This window comes from Mastigoproctus giganteus, chromosome 10 (assembly GCF_048544385.1).
Source record: "Mastigoproctus giganteus isolate SK-2022 chromosome 10, ASM4854438v1, whole genome shotgun sequence".
In the NCBI taxonomy this organism is placed as follows: Eukaryota; Metazoa; Arthropoda; class Arachnida; order Uropygi; family Thelyphonidae; genus Mastigoproctus; species Mastigoproctus giganteus.
In genome coordinates this window covers 188,254,596-188,276,911 of record NC_143584.1, presented here as the reverse complement: position 1 = coordinate 188,276,911, position 22,316 = coordinate 188,254,596, and the positions used below count along the sequence as shown (strand labels likewise).

Here is a 22,316-nt window from a genome sequence, read left to right as displayed (position 1 = left end):
CCGACGTCAACTGTCGTTCTGCAATGTGGCACAGCAACTCAGAAGACCGCCCAGGCAACCACGACGGCCAGAAACCCGAGGACTTTCTCGCTACATTCTCACTTGTAATCGTTAACAAGCCTAACAATATGCCCACCTTCAGCAACACCCTATGGGAGTCCACAATAGACATCCCAGCAGCCCCAAGATCCATTTCCACTAAGATCACTGACTGAAAAGTCCACGAGGCTTGAACAACTTCCAAACATAGAGTGATTACTTTTAACCTTCAACGCTCAATAGAACTAGCACCTCCGCCTAGAAACAATATCATCCATTATGCAATTAACAAAGCAGACTGGAACCTCTTTAATTCAATGGTCCAAACTTCCCTTCAAATTCCTGGAAACACCAATCTCACCAACCACAACCAAAACCAGCATCACAGGAAAATAACATCAATCATAACCAATGTCTGTAACAAAACAATCAAGAAGAAACACCCTTTCCTGCTAAACACAGATCCTCCCAGCCAGCAACGAGAAACCTGTGCTGAAAACGTGTGCAACCAACTGGAACACCTCCACCATCAGGTTCATGCAGCATGGAAAGCATTCCAACGTGCTTGCCATACCTGGCCCCCCATCATCAATTAGAGCCAAGAAGAAACAGTCGTGGGAGCACCTAATCTCCACGACTGGAAATAGCAACAATGTGATACATGACCCTGGGAAGTCATGTATCACGTTGTTACAAACAAGCTCCCCAGAGGTGAGGTCATCTCGTCTACAGTCATCCAGCAGGGCACCACAACCCTCACATGGGAAGAGTCAGTAAACATCTTGGACACCCTATTCCCGCTAAACACAGATCCTCAATCCAGCCAGTAACGAGAAACCTGTGCTGAAAACGCATCCTACAGCACCACTTCTATAGAATAGCCTTTCAACTTAGATGAATTAAAATTTGCCATAATGGCAAAACAAAAACAAAAAAAAGACCAGGGTTAGACTTCATTGAAGCAGAAGTAATTAAGAAGCTCACAGAGACGCAATCAAATCTCCTTCTCCGCTTGTACAACCATTGCCTGGAAGTTAGACTTTTCCCGGATGACTGGAAAGAGGCCAATCTACGCCTCATTTTGAAGAACCTAAGTAATCCACCAGAGGAGCCAAGGTCATACAGACCCATAGCATTCCTTCCTGTTTTAAGCAAAATATTTGAACATCTTCTCTTATTCAGATTGGAAAAACACTATAAAAATGCAAATATCCAGTCCCCAAACCAGCGTTCAGGCAGGCCGTTCAGCAGAATATGCCCCTCGACAGCTTATGGATTCTGTCAAAAATTCAGCCACTAAATACTTATTAGTAATATCAGTGGATTTCGCCGGGGCCTTTTACTTGCTCTAATGGCCATGTATACTACGAAGACTCAGAGAAGCTAGCGTTCCAACAAATATTTACAGCTGCATACAGGACTATCTGCACAACGGAAGTGTTACAGCCAGAAATGTCTACAGAAGCTGTCCCTAGGGCTCTGGCCTTGGCCCGTTCCTATGGAATGTGCTCATGGATGAGTTCCTGAACCTAGACCTGAGAGATATTTCCACCCAAGCCTTTGCAGACGACCTGATTCTGACAGTCACTAGAAACTCCAGAGCTTCCCTGGAAACAACAGCCAATGAAGCCCTTAAAAAGCTACAAGAATGGACTAGCCTCCATAAACTCCACATATCCTCTGAAAAAACTACTTCAATTCTACTCAGAGGAACCTTTCAAATAAGCAGGTCACCGCAGATTAAAATTACTGGTAGAACCATCAAACTTGCAACTGAGATGAAGTACCTTGGGGTAATTCTCGCCCCCAAGCTCATGTTTTACCCACATCTAGACTATCTTCATCGCAAAGTCAGGAACTACACCGCAATGGTAGTGAGGATCAGCAGGTCTGACTGGGGCCTAAATCGCCACTCACTGCAAATGCTATACAAAGCTGTATTTATTCCCACTCTAACCTACTGTGCAGGTGTCTGGTATAATCGTACACTCATTGTTCGTAACCAAAGGAAGCTCACCTCCATTCAGCATAATATCCCTCTCACTATCACCCGTGCCTGCTGCACAGTAAGCAACCCAGCGCTCCAAGTCTTGGTAGCAGTTCTCCCTCTGGACCTGCAGGTAATTTGCAAAGGCGTACACTACCGGCTCGCAAAGGGACTCCCTACCACCATCCTCGATTTCACTAGAAACCCAGTAAACACCATCAAAGAAGAAAAAAATCGTTTTCAGTCTACCTTAACGCCTGGCAAAACATATGAAATACCACTCCCAAAGGCTCCATCACTAAAAAATTCTTACCTCAAATAGCCCAGATCTACCCTAAAGCCTCAGCATGGTACAGCCCAGGTTTATACACCACTTTCCTGATTACAGGCCATGGATCCATAAATTACAAACTTGCCTCTATAAACATCGTGGATGACCCTCGCTGTCTTTGTGGTGAAAACGAAGACTGGGATCACCTATTCTATGTTTGCCCGCTCTACGAGGACCTGAGAATGTTTCTCATAACAAAAATGCATGCCTTGCCTCGAGGAAATGAACATTTACTGATCAATGAGGAAGACCACTACTATGCTTTTCCTGCCTTCGCCCATGATCTCTTCACCAGAAGAAGATCACTGGTACAGCGACCTGGAACTAATGCACATTGATCGATACCCTTTATCATATACGGAACATCTCCACCTCAGATTCGACTGTCTTAACACGTACTGTGACCATCTTCACCTAGACTGTGACCATTTCTAGATACTGGATTTGACACTCAGGTCGCTTGAATTGTCCATCCGTGTCTCTCTTGATACGTGACTGTCTTCTCACCCTCTCGAGGGCCCTCTTCTTCCACTTTCCGCTTAGGTTGGAAAAATCTCAGCCAACCTGTGGAGGATGCTTTCCCTTATATCCTCTGTCACTCAGTCTATACCTCCTTTCCTTTACTCTCTCTGGTACATCCTGTTCTCCCCGTACCCTATATCTTTTTTTTTTTTTTTTTTTTACTTGGTCTCTTTTCAGGAAGCTACACCGCAGAACATAAGATTGAAGGAGAACATTATGAAATTCGGATCAGATCACCGACCACTCACATTTGAAACCACATTAAGAAGACAACGAGACATCCGGCAATCTAGTTCGCATTCGAAAAGTATAACAAAGATAATCTTCTCAACAAAATATATCAAAAATGACGTCATTGTTAAACACCTGACCGAATATAACTGACAAAATCTATACTTTTTTGAGCACTGATGCTGCCTTAACAGCACTCTCGCAATCACTTTTACATATAGCGTAAGAAGGAGCTTCTAAGGAACTAAAAGTGTCAGAGAAGGCAAACCGTTGGTTCAGCCCACAATTAAAAATAATTTTCAAAAATAAACAAAACTGTACAGGAAATGGAAAAGAACAGGGCATCCAGTAAAAGCATGAAAGAGCACGTTTCACGAAGGCTACACCTTGAAAAGGTTTAGCCTTCGTGAAAAGTGCAACAGGTACCTTGAAAAGATAACCTTGAAAAGATCATAAAAAAATAAAAAAAAAAGGCAAAAGAATTGCCAACAAAAAAAGCTACATGCATAATTTCTGATAAGATCTTTAAGGATTGGGCTGAAGCCAAGTTCGGAACCCCCCCTCAAGGACAATCAAATTAATAGTGAAGATAACATTAACAAGATGTAATCAAGAAGATTAAAGCCATTTCTGTTTATACTCCGGCACGACAACCAAGTCAGTAGAGTTTACAATAAATCGTCAATACAAATATTTAGTAGTCACGGGCGCGAACTCCGGTCCACTCAAGGAACGCGTGCTAGGCACTCTTTCTCATGACCACTCGGCTACGTCAAGCCTTATCAACACTACTCAAATTGTGACTAACAACGAAGAATTGAAGGAAATCAGTATTAGCAGAGACAACTTAAAACGAGCAATTAACAGTCTCCCAAATAAAGCTACAATCGGGCCAGACAAATTCCCACTATTTATGATTAAGATAGGACTGCACAAATAAATCCAAACAAAATAAGAATATACGTGAACGACATCCTTGTCCAAAATGTTCAGTCACACGTTATCAGTCACACGTTATTCTTGGACTCAAGTGGTACGAAGGATTGAACTTCCTTCCGCGTAGGAAAACATACGCGGCGCTCTGGACAACCAGGCAGGTGCTCACCGGTATTAGAAACCCCAATTGAATGATGCAGTATGTTATCCCTGTTCCTCTATACGCATCAGAAATCTGGTCTTCAGCTCCTAAAAGCACTATCAAGGCTTTTCTAGGAATAGAATACTGACTTTTGAGATGGCTAAATAGAATTACAGCTAAGCGTTTTACCATCTCAACAGCTATAATATACTCCAATTTAGAAGTAACCCCCTGGAGACAAACGATCACTACAAAGAATATAATGACACTTGCTCAGATCTTAACAGGACGGCTGGATACACCGAAATCCTGAGACTGGATAGTAACACCCGGACGAGTTGCAGATAAGGAACAGCAACTCAAGCCCGCATTTACCCAGTTGGATAGTTTGGAAGATTTTTTCCAGCAAACACTCTAAAGCTGTTTAATACTCTAAAAATCAACCCTGAAAAACTCTGCACAAGCAAAACATAGAGAAAAGAAGTTCTCGAAAACTGCTACCTGTAGATGTAAGAAAAAAATAATAATCAGCAGTAAGAACCTCCATACAGTAGCTGACAGGAATCCCGACCTCATTTGTAAACACTCGCCTGTAATGTCATACCTACTCCACTCTACTCCTACAGAAGAAACAGACTACTGAAAACAGTAAAAATAAACTTTTACGTTTTTATTCTGTATTATATTGTATTCTGTATTCTGTTCTGTGCTAATGTAAATATGGTGATGTTATGCTTTAAACGCAGCAGTATAAAATTTTACTCGGTTATTTATTAAGTAAGCCTTAAGCAGATTACAAGTTATTAATGTATCATATAATTCTGATAATAATAAGTATTGTATAAGTTAGTAACGAGTGTTGCCTATAATGTAAAATTGTATATAATATTATTCTCTGTTGCATAACAGAATATGTATTACACCCCCTAGCCAATGGCTATAACGGGTGTCTCCTACGAGGATTAAAGATAATAATAATAAATAATAATAATAAAATAAAATAACATAAGGGGAAAATCTAATAACTAAGAATAACAAGTTAGTCAATATACTTAGTGCAATTATTATTATTTTTTTTTTCATGAATGAAATTTTTGTTCTTTTTTTGTGATTAATAGATTATAAGTAAATATAGTTATCTCCTTATCAATTAATTACTAATATATTCTATAGTTTTACCTTCTCTAAACTTAGCTGTTCAATTTAATTACAACTGTATAATATTTATTACTCTTCTCCTGAATATATTTTTAAGTCTCTTTTTCCTCTATATGTATATATCTATTCATAAGCGACATCACGTTCACTAGTCTTACATAATACACGGGGAGCGTTCACGGGCTGTCTAAAGCTACCAATACTTCGTTAAAAATACATCTAATCGATGAATTTCTTTTTTAAATATAATTTGTATGAAAAAAAAAAAAAAAAAGAAAAAGAAAAAGAAAGAATAACTTCCGTATTCTTATGTGCCCGATTTTAATGATATTTGGAATGGCCGGTTAAATATTTTTAAAGGGTTCAAATATAAACTTTTACGATAATCCGTCAACTGAAACCCCCTTTGTTCTATGCGGACGGACAAACGGACGACACTGTGAACTGGAAGACAATACACGTGTATCCATATATATGTGAAATGCGAGCAGTATATATATGCATATATATATGCGAGCAATATGCGAAAGTGCCCAAAAAGAAAGCGATACATGCTAAGAAATTCTGCATAAATTAAATTAGAAGTTGAAATACAATATAAATTAATATATTAAAGATAGAGGTTAGAGTACAACGGTTCAGGATGGAACCAAGTTTTGGGTCTTCGTGGGGAGGTAGAATCGCCGTCTTCCCACACCGGCTGGAATAGACCTGAGTTCGAATTCTGTCGATGAAGCGAGGAAATTTTATGGGTCAAGTTCACAACGTGGTTCAGTTGTCAGTCTCAAGCAAGGGTAGCATGGTTTTTTCTCCCGGAAATTCGGGTTTTTCGTTCAGCAAAACAGAAAATCGACCTCAGAGCACACGTAATTTACAGACAATATACACGGAGCAACATGGCCTAAGTAGCCGATGCTCTTAAAACCCAATAGCAATAACAACAACAACCAAGTTTTGGTGGACAGCGCAGTTCTACCTGGCCAGTATAGTGGTAAACATGACTAAATGGGGACTGTAGGTCAGAATGCTTTCCAGTGCATCCTTTAAGGAAATGCCTTGCTGGACTTAGCATTAGCATTAACATTAATGCTAATGCTAATGCATTTGAAGGCTAAAGGAGGCTCAACACGCTACTAGGTAGGTGTACCTAATAAAGTGGCAGCAGAATACATATACTTGCGCTTGCGTTGATTTTAGTCATTCAGTCGGTTAGAATTCGATCTTGCGACGCGCTGTTTCCGAACTTTCGATTATTAACGACTAATATTAATAATTCCTTAGTTTTTATTACGTTGTTTACTGTTGTAAAAATAAAGCTTAATTTATGCAGCTTAATAATTTATTCATATAAGCTTAACTCATATGAATAAATTATAATAAGAAAATAATATAATATGATATAATGTTAATGAAAACTATTTCCTTTTACTTAAATCATTTCTAACTTTCTATGTAATAGTAACGTGAATTTCAGAAGAACTGATATCTACCCCAGTCCCTCTATATTTATATTTCAATTTATTCAATATCATTATTTTAAAATAACTTGAGAATTTTCATAAAATTGCTTATTGTAAATAATTAAATATTTACACACTATCATAGGCCACTGCCCGTATAGATTTGCCTGTTTTGCAGGACGAAAAACCAGAGTTTTTGGAGAGAAAAATTTTTTTATCTACGCCTGAGACCGACTAACTCAGCCACGGAATGAAAAAAGCCCATGAAAGTTCCTCGCGTCATTGATAGGATTCGAACCGGGCCTTTTCTTCCAGGTGTGGGGATGACGGTTATTATAATCACTGTGCTACCAGCTCAGACTTCAAGAAACTATAAACTGATCCAACCTTAAAAAAAAAAAAAAAGCTTCGGACCAGGTTCTGAACAATTCTATTCCTGCTACACTTTGGCAGCAGTATGTCCAGACTGCTTTCTGTTTCAGCCTGACAATACACAATGTCATACTGTACAGCCTATAGTTATTTGGTTTGAAAATATGAGTGTGCAAAACTTAACTGGTCTGTTGATATCAAAAAAAGATTCTTGGAAAGATAAAAGTGTCCAAGTAACGTGACTAATTCTTATGGGGTTCCAGTGCGAAATTCGTTTTGGGGCCTTCTATCGTTAATTTTTTGGTTCCACATACTCAGGGGCTCACATCTGGTGAGTATGGGCTTGGCACACCCAGGATCCTGAGCTGAATATCATCATTCTTCTCTTTCTTGATGATTCCCTTTTACTTCTCTCTCTCTCTGGTACAGCATAATTGTACCATATGACTAATAATAATAATAATACACTGGGACTCTCTTTGTCTGGGGACCCCGGTGCTCAGGACCACTACATGCACGCCGTGGGTTATCCTGTTATTTCTAATATAAAGTAATATTACTGACCAGTCTAAAAGAGACGCAAGACCAATTCCTCTACCGAATCCTGGTCACCATCGTGAATAGGCCTGGCATCTGAAGCACAGATAATGTGCATACTATTGTATTATTGCGTGTTCGGAATTTTTAATGAAAGTTTGAATTCTGCAAAGTTTCCTGCTGGTTGCTGAAACAAGTAAAACCGGTATACTTTAATACCAATACTTTTCTTGTTCTTTTTTTTTTTTTTTTTGCCCAGATCTAGTAGTTCTCCGTATGCGTGAAAACGTTTCATAATTAAGAAAAGTAGCGCGGAAGTGCGTGTGTAGTATTGCAGAGCCATTCCCAAAATACAGAAAACAATGCTTTCGAATGACAGCAAAGAAATGTAAGTCAAAAAGTTTCAATTTTCAATTTCTTATGAGTTTCAATTTTAGCATTCTTACTGCGTTTCGTTTTTAGGAGTGTTAGTATATACACAGGTTTCCATCACAATACTGGACATCCTCCAAGAATTTGATTTCTTGTTGAACCACTCATTGCTGTATTCCTTTGCTTAGTGTTTGATAATGAATTATGTCGCTCATGTTCAAAGCTCCATCACAATGTTAACTTCGAAGGCCACCAAAGCTCCAACAATGACATACATCAAAACTTCTATGATGTGCACTATTTTCTACCAAAACGCTAGAAGCCTGAGAAACAAGCTTCAGACAATGGAAATTCTTCTCCTATCAAGGTTGTATGATGTGATTTGCGTTACAGAGACTTGGTTCTCCCCTAATGAAGAGGACTTCGCCTTCTTTCAACCTGCATGTTTCTCTGGCATTTTTGCCTCAAGAGAGCGGAGGACTGGCGGCGGTGTTAGCATTCTCTTCAACACAAAGAAATTCTTACTGACTAGCTCAGCCACTTTCAAGACAGAACTGTTTGAAGCTGCAAGAGTCTCACTCAGTGTCCAAGGCAATAGACTTGACGTGTGCACAGTCTATATCCCCCACCTTCAGTTAAGAACACTATACAAGAGGTCTCCAACTGGATCATTAATCAATGCCACCCAAAAGCAACTTTACTTGTGTGTGGAGACTTCAATATTAGCTCAGACCAACACAGTCTTCACAGATTGTTGCCCTCTAATCTGGCTGCAGTAGGACTGACCCTCCAGAACTTTGCTCCCACTAGAGGCACTAACCAGTTAGACCTCATCTTTGCCACAGACTCCCTCACCTTAGACAGCCAGCCTGAAACAGCCTTCATGTCAGATCACTTACCAGTAGCCCTGTGTCTTTCAATTGCTTCCAAGTCACCATGGCAACATCAGACACTAGTTAAGAAAACTGTGATTAGTCCTTCACTTCTCGATCCACAGAAATGATACTTTGCAGCATCCATCTTTCCTTGGGATGCTCTAAACCAATGTCATCCACAGCTCGGGCTGTACTTTCTTACCTGCTGGCTGAATTCCATTACTCGATCTGCAGCGCCAAAAACAGTGCCAATTTCTGGCCAAAGCAAAGCATGGTGGAACCAACAGCGAAGCCTTGAATTTCAGAATAAGCAAAGGCTTCATGCAAAACGGAAAGCCACATTAGACCCAAATCGACAGGATAGCATACTCAAGAACCCGTGCTCAGTTGAACAGATGTAAATCTAAAGCCATGAAAGCCTACATTGATAAAACACTCAAGGTAGGGAAGACACCGTTTAAGGTAGGATATAATGATTTCCCTCAGCAAATTAATCCGATCGAATGGCTTGACTACATTACAAGATTCGAGCCGAAGTCTGCGTCAGACCGTAAGAACCTTCACAACGGTTGTCAGTGAGATACTCTCACATCCATCATCATTACAAAAGGAGAGCTCATCCAGGCCATGAATAGTATCCCACCAACATAATGGGCTAGATTTGATGGGATCCCACAATTTATCCCTAAGAGCGTAAGTGTTTTCATCACAGAGGAATCCTAAATGGAATTCTCACAACTCAAAGTTTTCCAACAGCCTGGAACCAATATACAGTTCGGGCAATTCCAAAAACACATGGAGCTACCTCAGTATCACAGTTCAGGCCAATTATGAAAGCGTCATACATCTTCAAAGTTATGGAGAAGTGCCTTCTTTCCATCTTGACCAACCAGGTTCTCCCATCCATTATGCACTGAAACGCAGTTCCACCATCACCAACCTGCTAGCAAACACTAACACATTTCTGGAAGCTCTACATGACAGGGAGGAGATGGCAATTGTCTATCTAGATATCCAGTCTGCCTTCGACTGATTGCAATAAAATATTATATATAACTGCATATTTTTCATTAATCTGCGAAGTTCCAAGTTTAAAACTTGACCACTATCTGGCTGAGCAAACTGTTTGAAATGTTTGCATCAAATTCGTTTTTTTTTTTTTAACTCTCTTAATACTGACCATAACTTTACTGCACTAAAAAAATACATAAGAGTATTTTTAACTGGTAATTAAATTTAAGTTATGAAAGGATCCGTGGATATATTTATTGGCTGGATTTATTTCCTTTGCAGGCCATCGATTGCGTTTAGAAATCGGTGTTGTGGTCTTATCTTAAGCGTTCATGGTTATGCGCGGTCGCCATATCCGTGGTTTGTCCTTTAAACTACCACTCTCCTTGAATTGTGGAATGGTAGTTTGCACCTAGTTTTTTATCAGTACTTCTCATGGAATAACTTTCTTTATACAGAGTTATAATAACTCTTCTTTTTTCAACACTCCGTTCATTGTCTCTCGCCATATTTATCAAGAACCACACAAAACTTATACCAATACTCTTTCTGAAAGACGGGTGTTCGATTTTATACGGTCTCTTACTTCTCAATTTATATTATTTAAAAACACTCTAGAATCAGTTACAATCTTCTATAACACTGAAATAATACTCCAACTTTTTTGATTTTTCTAGAATTATTTACAACGTTAAGGAAAATTCAACAATATTCTACCACATTCAGGAATATTCAACAATGTTCTACCACATTCAGGAATATTCAACAATGTTCTACCACAAACAGGGATATTCAACAATGTTCTACCACATTCTGGAAAATTCAATAATGTTCTACCACATTCAGGAGTATTCTACACCTTTCTGGAATGTTCTGGAATATTCTAGAAATTTCTTAAATATTATTTAAGTTTTTTTTTTTTTTATTTTTATCTTCTTCTTCTTCTTCTTCTGGCGTTATAACCCAGGGCGGGTCTTAGCCTTCTCAACGATGCTCCACCAGTAAGACCTCCCAGGAGTCAAACTTCTCCAACTTCTTACTCTCATGGTCTTTAAGTCCACTTCTACGTCATCCATCCATCTTTTCCGTGGTCTTCCTCTTGCCATCCTACCGATAGGTTTCCATCCCATTATCCTCTTAGTTGTTCTGCTGTCATCCATTCTCATAACATATCCCAACCAGGCAAGTCTCTGGCTCTTCACAAATCTGTCGATGTCCACATCCTGAATAAGATTGTCAAGTTCATGGTTCTTTCTGATCCTCCAGGATCCATCAACGTCTTGTACGGGCCCAAAGACTTTTCGCAAAATTCTACCCTCGAACACTCTCAACAACCGCTCATCTTTACTCGTTAATGTCCAAGCTTCACAACCGTATGTTACAACTGGTCTAATGAGACTTTTGTATATCCTTAATTTTAATTGTCTGTTCAATACTCTGGACTTCATTAGTTTTTCATGTACATAGAAGCATTTGTTTCCACTCAGGATACGCGACTTCATTTCATTAGTAATAGAGTTGGGCTGGTTTTTCTGGGAACCTAGGTAGGCGAAATTTTGAACATGCTCAAACAAGAAGCTGTTGTTCTTAAAATTTCCGTGTTATCTGCCGTTCTCCGGACTTCCATATATTTTGTCTTCGCTTCATTTATCCTAAGTCCTCTTCTTTGTGCTTCACTATCCAGCCTGGCCACTGTTTTCTCCAGTGCTCCTTTAGTCCTAGTCAATAAAGATAACTAATTTTATAGTGCAATTATATATTCAGTATGTCTTGCTACTTAGAGCTTACTGGCAGGGTCGCCTACCAGGAAATTTCCTGGTAACCCGGTGGTCTATCTATCGCTCAGCAGATGGTCCACCGGTTGTCAACAGTTATGCTCTATTAGCAAGGCTTATAGGATACAATTTTTCTGGGAATACCCTACACTTTCCCTCCTTCTCCCCCACCTTAAAAACTTGAGAGCCTTCGGGGTACTGTAAGGTTATGACCAATAAACAGTCAATTTTTCATTAGGTTGTTTATTAATCGTCAGTTTGTTTTAGCTGGAATAATTAAAATATTTATTTTAATAACTATTTTAACTCAAGATAGTAACTATTTTAACCGGCCCAAATGTCGCTTGACATCCAAAACCTGGACTGTGACATTAGGAAGTTTGGCACATGCACAAAGCCTATAGACGAGCTATTCTGAGTACTTCCCGTTTCCAACCCGCTTGATGTGGTGGAGATATCTCGCCCGACGTGGATGTAGAAGTGCCTATCAAAACCACAATGCCTGCTTTCACTGCTGGTTCCAGTAGATATGCCTCTTTGTCTACCTGTTGGCCTGCTCTGGTTGGTAGTCGGTGAATGTCTTGTTATGGCGGAGATTATTTCATGGACGCATAACTACATGTATTTCATGTAGTTATGCGTCCTGTTAACTAGGGGCTAAAAGTAGTCCCCCTATGATCAAAATAATGTGAATTTATTTACTGCTACGTGATTAAAACTTAATAATTCGCTGTAACGCTGCTTTAGTTTCTCCTTTAGAAAAATTCTGGGATGCCACCTTAACGAGATTAGTTGGAAAACGATTCACCAATTAATTAATTTCTTTCTATATTCGTATTACGAACATTACTCGAAAAGCAAATTGTTTAAGATTATAATCTCTTTTAGAGTGAATATAATTCGGAATGAGAGTTTCACAATTGACTGTTTCGTAACGGAAAACTCTTGACTTATTGATAATTCAAAGTGACCTCGAGTACTGATTTTCCTCACCGGGATTTATTAGTTCCAGATTTTTATGCTTTATATAGAAAGAAAAAAAAAAAAGCTCTATGACATCTCATACAGTTGTCAAATAGGATATTTATGACAAGCGCTTTATGAATGGATTCTTTATATTTCCTAAAACGATCGCAAATACCTTACATTTTTAAATGTAAACACGATGAAAGATTTGGCATTCTGTCCAAATATGTTATAATATATCGTCTTTCCCCTCGGTATTTCAAGGTGCTTTTCCTTCACCCTTGGTGGTATGCAGGTCATGGCCAGACTACCAGGTACGACTGACGCACTGGTGTCTTTCTTGTCCCGTGGAGTATCATTATATTTTACTTTATTATTAGTTGAATGATTACATTTTGTGCATACCCGACAAACTAAAGCTCCACTGATTCAGGTCTGGTTAATAGTTACATGATGTCGTTCTGCTCTAACAACGGAAGGTATGTCTGTATTATCTTTTAATTCAAATAAACGACATTATTATCTGCATCGATGCATTTCCCCTATGAACTAAATCTTATCTAACTACTTATAACTGAAGATTTCTTCGCTTTATGCTTGAACCTAATGATGGACATAATCGAGAACAGAAATGATCAATGATATTAACTAATCGATTACATGCAAATTAAGTTACGAAATCGGCAAGAAGAAAAGTAATTAAAAAAAAATAACTAAATCCAATGGAGACGTTCCATACAATGCTATCAAAATTAAAAAATAAAGCATTGTTACTAAAAGGTAAATTGTATCCATTATCAATCCACTGCAGGATGGAAGACTCCTCAACGATCCATGTTGAGGGAAATGGACCATAATCTGCCACGCTAGACCACTGCGGGTTGACAGTTTGACCGTATTTAGCAGTCAGGGGCTTGAACCCTGACTGCTAAATACTCTCTGCTTAAAGAGCGTATGCTAATGCACTGCTGACCACTCGGCTACAGAGGTCCTGTTCCTACTTGGGTAATAGCTCCAGTCAATCATTATCTATACACCTATACATACAGCATATATGTAAAAATACCATAATCGATTATTGTTGTAGATTTGATAATCAATTATTAATCATTCAGTTATGTGCATCGCTGCTTGAATCTGCCGGTGATGAATTTAACACTTTTGGGTAACCCGGTTATATTGACAGAAGGCGGCTTTGTCTTCCCCAATTATGGGTCACCCATGCGAAATGCGTATATTGACTATGCATAGACAAATCGGATTTGATTACGGCCCTATGTTTTTTTAATGATTTGAATATTAAAGATAACATTGCAAATGAATATCAGTGTCAAGAGTATAACGACTGTTCCAAGGTAAGTTGCCAAAAAAAGTTGTGTTAGATATAAGATACTATGTGTTTTATATCTAAAACAACGTTTTTTGATATACGACATAACTTATAGATATAAGACATTATAAGTGTTTTATATCTTAGGCCGTGTCACAGCGTTCTATCCCGCACTTCGTGGGACTGCCAGCACTAGTGTTTGTGTTGACATCCCGCGCTCAAGGGAATTTTGAGGATTCTGAAGGAGTTAGCATTAGCATTAGCATTAGCATTAGTAGAGGCATATGATGCAAGAAAGCAAGCTTATTCAGCATCAGCCAAAAAAAAAAAAAAAAAAACCCTCTCCCATTTCACCACTCCGTTCGTTCGAAATACCTGTCCAGTTGAGCTTTAAATTTGTTTAGGCTATCAACTTCAACAACAAGTGATGGAAGTCGGTTCCACCAACCAACCACCCGCTGGCCAAAGGCAAATTTCTGCACATCTAATTTGAATTTATGCCCTCTGAGGTGATTATTCTGAGAAAGATGAAGAATCCCATTGGCATTGAGCATGCTCAAACCATTCAAAGCCTTATACACCTCTATCAGATCACCTCGCCGGTGCCTAGTCTCCAGACTCTGTAATTTGCAAAACTTAAGCCTTTCTTCGTAAGAGCAACCCTTTGTTCCATTTACTAATCTTGTTGCCCTTCTCTGTACCCGTTCCAGCAGCTCTACATCCTTCTTGAAATGAGGCCTCCAGACCTGTATACAGTACTCAAGATGTGGCCTAACCATTGCCTTATACAAGGGAATAATCACCTCCTTATCCCTGCCAGAAAAATTCCTGTATATCATTGACAAGACACCATGAGCTACTCTTGCAGCTCGTCTGCACTGCTCAGAGAACTTCATATCTGCCTGCACAATTACCCCCAGGTCCTTTTCATTCTCCACCACTGTCAGTGTAGTACCGCAGAGTTGATACATTGCTTTGGGGTTACTGTTACCCATATGTAGTACTTTACATTTGTCAATGTTAAACTTCATTTGCCACCTCTCAGCCCATCTGTTCAACCTTTCCAGATCCTGTTGCAGCAGCTTAGCGTCAGTAGTGTCCTTAACGACCCTGCCAACCTTTGTATCATCTGCAAACTTAGACATTAAACTTGATATCCCATCATCAATATCATTCATAAACACCGAAAACAACAATGGACCCAACACTGAACCTTGAGGAACTCCACTAATAACATTAGTCCACGTTGAGCAGTGTCCATTGATTACCACTCTCTGTCTTCTGCCACTCAACCATCCCCTTATCCATAGCAGCAATTTGCCTCCAATGCCACACTGCTCCAATTTGTGCAGCAGTCTTCCATGTGCAACAGTATCAAAAGCCTTTCTAAGATCCAAATATATAATATCAAAGTTATTCCCTGCATCCAGTTCTTTTGTGACTACATCATAGTATCCAATCAAATTGGTCAGGCAAGACCTGCCCTTAACAAAACCATGCTGCGTCTGAGCTATAACTGAATTCTTGTCTAAATGATCCTGCACTGCTTCTTTAACCAGTGCCTCCATTAATTTACCTGGAACAGAAGTTAAACTAACAGGTCTATAATTACTTGTGTCAGCCTTTGATCCTCCTTTGTGAATTGGGGTTACATTTGCACATCTCCAGTCTATGGGTACCTCCCCTGAGTCCAAAGAAGCTCTCATAATTATGGCTAGGGGTTTGCATACTTCCTTTGCTGCCTCCTTTAATATAACTGGATAGATCCCATCCACCCCAGGTGCCTTTTTTATGTTTATCCTCAACAATCTCTCCTCCACTTTCCTCTCAGTTATTACAAAATCATCCAGCTCACTGCCAATGTTTACTTTACCTACATCATTCTCCTTCCTGAATAACTCCTCATGCGTGAATGTAGATGCAAAATACTCGTTTAGATTGTTAGCCACCTGAGCAGGATCCTCAACTGTTGAACCATTAATATCCAGTGGACCAATCTGATTCATCCCTTTCCTTCTCGAGTTCAAGTATGTAAAGAACTCCTTTCTGTTTTTCTTTGCATCCTTTGCCAAGGATTTTTCGTAGTCTGCCTTTGCCTGCCTAATCTCCTTTGTGACTTGGTTACAGACCAACTTATATCTATCATAGGCTTCCATGTCCCCCATTAATTTGTATGTATCCCATGCATTTTTCTTCTCTGCCACATGTCTCATTAGTCCATCTGACAACCATTTAGGCCTAAACCTTGAACAATATTTCTTAGTTGGTATGTAAAGCCTGGTAGCCACCAAGATTAGTTCCTTGAATGCTTCCCATTTTGAGTTTGCTGTTGGTAACATCATCAGTTGGTCCCACTGTATAGAATTTAAATACTGTCTCAGACCATCATAGTCGCCTTTACGAAAACAAAAACCCTTCCCTTTACCTCTGATGGTAGTTACTTCCTTGAGTAAATCCCACTTCAACACACTGTGATCACTGCCACCTAGTGGTTCATTTATCTGCAGGTTCTTAATGCATGAAGAATCACTACTGATAATCAGATCAAGAGTATTGCTCCCTCTTGTTGCCTCACGAACATGCTGATGTAGAAAACAATCATCCAATAAATCCACAAAAGCCTTGCTAGTGTGCGAGTGACCAACCCACAAATTCCAGTCAATATCTGGGAAATTAAAATCCCCCATTATAAGACTCTCTGATTTACTGGCGCACTATTTCCCTGTACAGTTCATTATACTCATCAGAGTCATTAGGCCTATAGCACACTCCTACTCTCAATTTTGATCTCCCAATGCTTATGTCACACCAAACTGACTCAACACTGCACTGTCCAGCGATGTCGACTGGCTTCACTTCCTTGGTTTTTATGTGTTTCTTAACTAATAGCATAACCCCTCCCCCCTTCCTATCCTGTCTATCCTTTCTGTAGACGTTGTACTCCCTGAATTCCAGTTCTGCATCCCTTATATCTGTGTGACACCACGTCTCTGATATCCCAACAATATCTGCCTTTGATGTTTTGAGCAATACCTCAAATTCATCAAATTTATTTACCAAACTCCTAGCATTGGTGTACACGCAGGTATACATGCACCTGTTTCTATTCTTAGCTACCCTAACACAACCCAAGTGTTTACTTGTAACGCAATGACTACCAGCAGTCTCTGAAATATCCTGCATCTTGTTTTTCAGACTTCTGCTCATTTGAATAGAAGCAGTGCAAGAATCACTTCCACCTCTGCCACTGGCTACTGTTAATCTATTAGTCCTTGTATCCCCCCCCAACTAGCAGTTTTCCGACCCACCTAACACTGCCTCGATAGCATCAGCAAATATTCTTGCACCCTTTCTATTTAAGTGTATCCCATCCCTGTAGAAGCAATCTCTCCTGTTAACAAGTACAGTCCAGGCTGAAAAAAATTCTACCCCTTGAGCCTTGCACAATCCCTCCAGGGCCGAATTGATCGACAAGGCTCTCATCATATACTCCCTCCTATCGTGTCTGGGCAGAATTGCAGACACTTTCAAGTTCAACCCTAATTCACGGCTTTTTTTCAACAGTGACCTGTACTTGCTAAGTAATTCCGCCGGTCTCCTACTCTTAATATCATTAGTGCCAACGTGTACAACTATATCACCTTTTGTGCCCTTTTCAGAGGGTTCTGGCGCAAACTGACGTTGGAGTTACTCGGTTGCCCCTTTTCGAGACTGAGAAGAGAGAAGGGGACCTCTTGTTTAGTCTTGGGGGCTCTCGCTAAATCCATACATACTGAGATTGTCTTTAGATATGGATCATAGTAATTTAGAGTCCTAAATTACGAGGGACTTATATCTAAGACACTTATAGTGTCTTACACAGACACCAGTGCTGGCATTCCCACGAAGTGCGGGATAGAATGCTGAGGCACGGCCTATGGCGCTCGCGTGGGTGCACCTGCATCTGTGACTTTTGTCCCTTTTTGCCTAAATACTACATACTCCAGATGGGCATCCTTTCCTATCGTCCACCCGCTCTTTACATCCAGCATTCAGACCTTTCTTCTATTTAACTCCCCGTGCTCTCTTCTAACAACCCTCCCATTTTTTTTTAGCTTGGTCTCCGTCAGGAAACTCAGGAGACCCTGGCGGAGGCCAGCCGGAGTATGATGAGCAGCTTAGCTCACCTCCCAGTGGTGGTGGCGGGCAACGCGGGGTTCGACTAGGGGCCCTGTGGCCAAGTAGCCAGATACACAACAACAGAACATAATGCTACTTACACAAACCAGACATTATACTTTTCTGGCTTTTACAGATTCTGTACTTTTTCACAAAGTACTATGGTGCAGATGTGGGAAATCACCAGTGGCACATTCTACAAAGAACTATGCCACTAACCCCCTGAATTCTTGGACTGCCATTGTCTAAAGACAATAAGAAATTTAGGGCCGCAAATGGCGATTCATTTTCACACAGGTAGCAGATTTCAGTGTAAATAGATAGCTACTGCCGGACATTCATTAAATCTTTTCCTTCTCATTTCTAGGAATGTTTGGAGATTCTCCTAATCGATAGCGTTAACGATTGATTAATAACGTGAAAAAAAAAAAAAAAATGTCTACCTACAGGAGCTTCATAGCATCATTGTCTTTATTAATACGAAATGTGATCAAAAAATTCGAGGATTGACTTTGTATGTTGAAGTTGCTTCGAGTTTCGAAGTGTCATAACATGGTAATGCACGCTAGACATAATAATGCACGAATCACCCGTTGATCTGCAATCTTCTCTCACTTCCCAACCTTCAACCCATGCACGATAATAAATACTATAGGTTTTAATATATTTCGTGTTTATATATATAAAGGAAATTACGAAATGTTGAAGATAGCTTTCGGATGTGTTAATGTCATTCGAAAACAGTGCGTTACATTTCAGACGCGTTGGCGAATAGTAATAATTCACGATTTACAACAAAAATAAATAAATAAAATAATATAAAAAGAGCAAAAAGCAGCGAATTTTATGTGTAAACTGATAACATTCCATTTCTGCGCATCCGCCATTCATTCCTCCCATCAGTGCAAAGGAACAAATATAATAAACATAATATCCAGTACTTCGCCTACAATATACATAGATAGCATACACGTTGATATGTATAAAAAAATAATAATAAATAAATAAAATTAAAAAAAAGATTAAAAATGGAAAGAAAGAAATAATTGCTTAATTTCTATTGGGCCGATTTTAATGAAATTTAGGATTGCTCCGCAAATATTTCCAACAGAGCCAAGTGTAGAATTTCATGAAAATCGATCCACTGGAGGTCGAATTATTACATGCAGACAGATGAACAAATAAATAATAATTGCAGGATTTTTATTGGTTCAATTTAAACGAAATTTGGAACGCTTGACAAAGATTTCTATAGAACCAAACCAAATTTCATGAAAATTTATCTGAGTAGAGTTATTACGTACAGACGGACGGACGGACAGGCATGGCAAGAACAATAGGCTTTACGCATATGTGCTAACACACCAAAAGCCAATGTTTCAATCTTTGGCATTAGTGGATCTGATAAGTTTAAGTGCAATTGGTCAGGGTTCGAGGCTAGGAACAATTTTTGGAGCCTCTAGATTGCCCGAATATATAAGTGAATAGTAATTAATATACTGTAAGTACATTTTAGAACCTTCCCTATCGTAGTTAAGGCCGCGCAGGTTGCCTATCCGGGCCCTTTTCACGTTGTTATTGTTGAATTTTAGGCGCATACGCTTCTTAAGCCACATTTCGCCGTAAATAGAAGAAGTCCCTGTAGCGCAGTGGATAGCGCGTTGGACTTCTAATCCAAAGGTCCCGGGTTCGAGTCCCGGTAGGGATGAATGTAAATATTTTTTTAGGCCGACGCAGCTGAGAGGTCATGCGCGAAGCTACATAAGTACATATGGCTTGGGTGACCAGAATTCAAGCCCGTGACTGCTAAATACTGTTTTTTGTATTCTGTCTACCTTGTGAACTGCTCTGACCGAGTGGTCGTCTCGTGGTAGAAACATAAAATTTATTTATATGTCTACAAATTGCTTGTGTCCTGCGGTCGATTTATTGTTTGCTGGACGAAAAACCGAGTTTCCAGGTGAAAATCCATGCTACCCTTGTCATCAATGATTGGATTCGAACTCAGGTGTTTTCCACCCGGTGTGAGAAAGGCGGTGATTTCAACTACATATTGTGCTACCTACGAGGGTGCCTCCTTTTAAATGGCCCTGCCTAAAATAGTATACATTTGCAAAGGAAAATATTTTTTTCTAATATTTTCCTTTGCAAATATATTCGCAAAGGAAAATAGTAGAAATCAAAACAAAAAGCCTATAATGATACAAAAAAAAAAATATATATATACAGTATATATATATGCACTATTAAATCCACTTTTTTTTTCTTTTTTTTTTTTTTTTTAATTTCCATAAATGCTAAAAATGTAGTGCGCGGGTAGAATTTTTATCTCAGAGCCATGAACGTTTTAATGCACATCTCCAAACTTTGAAGTGTCACAATTATTTTATTTTACAATATGAGAGGGTTTTTTTTAGAAGGTCGTGTGGTTGTCTATTGCTATTCCGCAACAAGATTAATAACGCACTAATAAACGTAAGTTTTAGTCCATCGTCTAAAAACGATTTAAAATATTGAAAATGCACTTGGTACAAAGGGGCAACCTTCCTTACTCCAGGGTATGTCTATTCTTATTGATCCTTATTGGTAGAAAATAAGCAAATTCAATTCTAAAATTTAAGTATTATTACCTTGTAACTGTTCGAAATGTAACATGTCAAATTCTGAAGTGTAACGACCACAGATTAATTTTGAAAAGATAGTCAACTTTCATAGACTACTTAAGTCTTTTTTTTTTTTTTTGTATTACTTTTTTTTTTTTTTTTTTTACTATTAGAAACAAGATCTCAGCCTTCTTACAAGTACCCGTTATAAACAGGCTATTCATATTCACTGCCTCTACGTAAATTTCTGTCTGCCCCAGAAATGTCACTCCCCTGTTTCGAAATTCTTATAATTTAATGATATTTGCAAAATGAAATTTAAATAAATTTACAGTATTAAATAAATATTCTGTTTATATTCCGGATCAGGTCAGAGGAATTTAGGACACAGAGAATACAATAATAGCACATATTTTGGTATACCTGGAAACAAATACGAGCGGTGCCGTGAACTCTATTTTTAATTTTCTACTCTGTATTTGTACGATGACTCTTCAATAGATAAGATCATAATCCCCAGCGGCTCACATCTAGTGACTATGGATTTGGCACACCCACGGTGTGCCAAGCTAGATATCAGCATTCTTCTCTTTCTTGGTGATTTCCTTCTACTTTTGTCTCTCTCTCTCTCTCTCTCTCTCTCTCTCTCTCTCTCTCTCTCTCTCTCTCTCTCTCTCTCTCTCCCTCAGGGTAACTCGGGAATTTTTTTTGGCTATTGCACCATAAGCCTCAGGTTTCCTTGTACAGTAATTATAATAATAATAATGGGAGCGATGGCCCAGTGGTTAGGACATTGGACTACCAGCCTGATGGACCCGGGTTCGAATCCCGCATTGGTGGAAGCGAATGCGGCTCTATTACGCTGGGATACCGATATAATAATAATATTAAATGATTAAAAAAAAAAAAAAAAGCAACGCGAAAGTTACCCCATTGGACTTACCTTCCCCAAAGTCGGAGTGACGGCTGAGGCATGTAGTGGCGCCATCTGATTTCACTCGCGAGAACTAAATAAATAAATAACCACTGGACATAAGCCGAAACTAAACAAGTCCACTTCCATCGATAGATGATGTTGCAGATAAATATTATTCATACTGCATCGAGTGTGGCGCAGGATGAAATCACTCGCGTTCAGGCCTTAGGCAGAGGGGTCGGTTCGAAAAGTTGGAAACAGTCTCCAGAGCAGGAGAGTGGAGAAGTGGCGCTGTCCCCATAAGGCTACCACAAGAGAAGGGCAAGCCCATCCAGCCCCACCAACTGGAAGTGTTTCCTGTGCAACTGCATTAGTGACTACCCAGGAATGAAGAAAACACCAATGCATGAAGTGGAGCATTGAAATGAATACGTACATCATCCAAGCACACTATGAAATAACCAGGCTAGAGACTGATATGACAATGTACAGATCACGACTACATACCAAGTGGTTGGAACGATACCCGGATCTTTATTTCGCTGAACAGTGATTAGCAGACTAAAGAAGGACCATTGTCACGAAGAACCTAATA

At 39.4% G+C, this 22,316-nt stretch overlaps 1 protein-coding gene and 1 non-coding gene across 2 annotated transcripts in view; both read left to right on the top strand.

The window, feature by feature from the left end:
- Window positions 1-8,021: 8,021 nt before the first annotated feature.
- LOC150079655 (medium-chain acyl-CoA ligase ACSF2, mitochondrial-like) overlaps window positions 8,022-22,316 on the top strand; it is a 274,679-nt gene continuing 260,384 nt past the window's right edge. Inside the window, exon 1 of the mRNA XM_090382450.1 lies at window positions 8,022-8,103. Within this exon, the coding sequence (XP_090238576.1) occupies window positions 8,078-8,103 (26 nt within the window). The 5' untranslated portion in view covers window positions 8,022-8,077. The remainder of the gene's footprint in view (window positions 8,104-22,316) is intronic.
- On the top strand, window positions 19,838-19,910 carry TRNAR-UCU (transfer RNA arginine (anticodon UCU)). The gene has a single exon. It is a non-coding gene; the product is annotated as a tRNA-Arg (tRNA).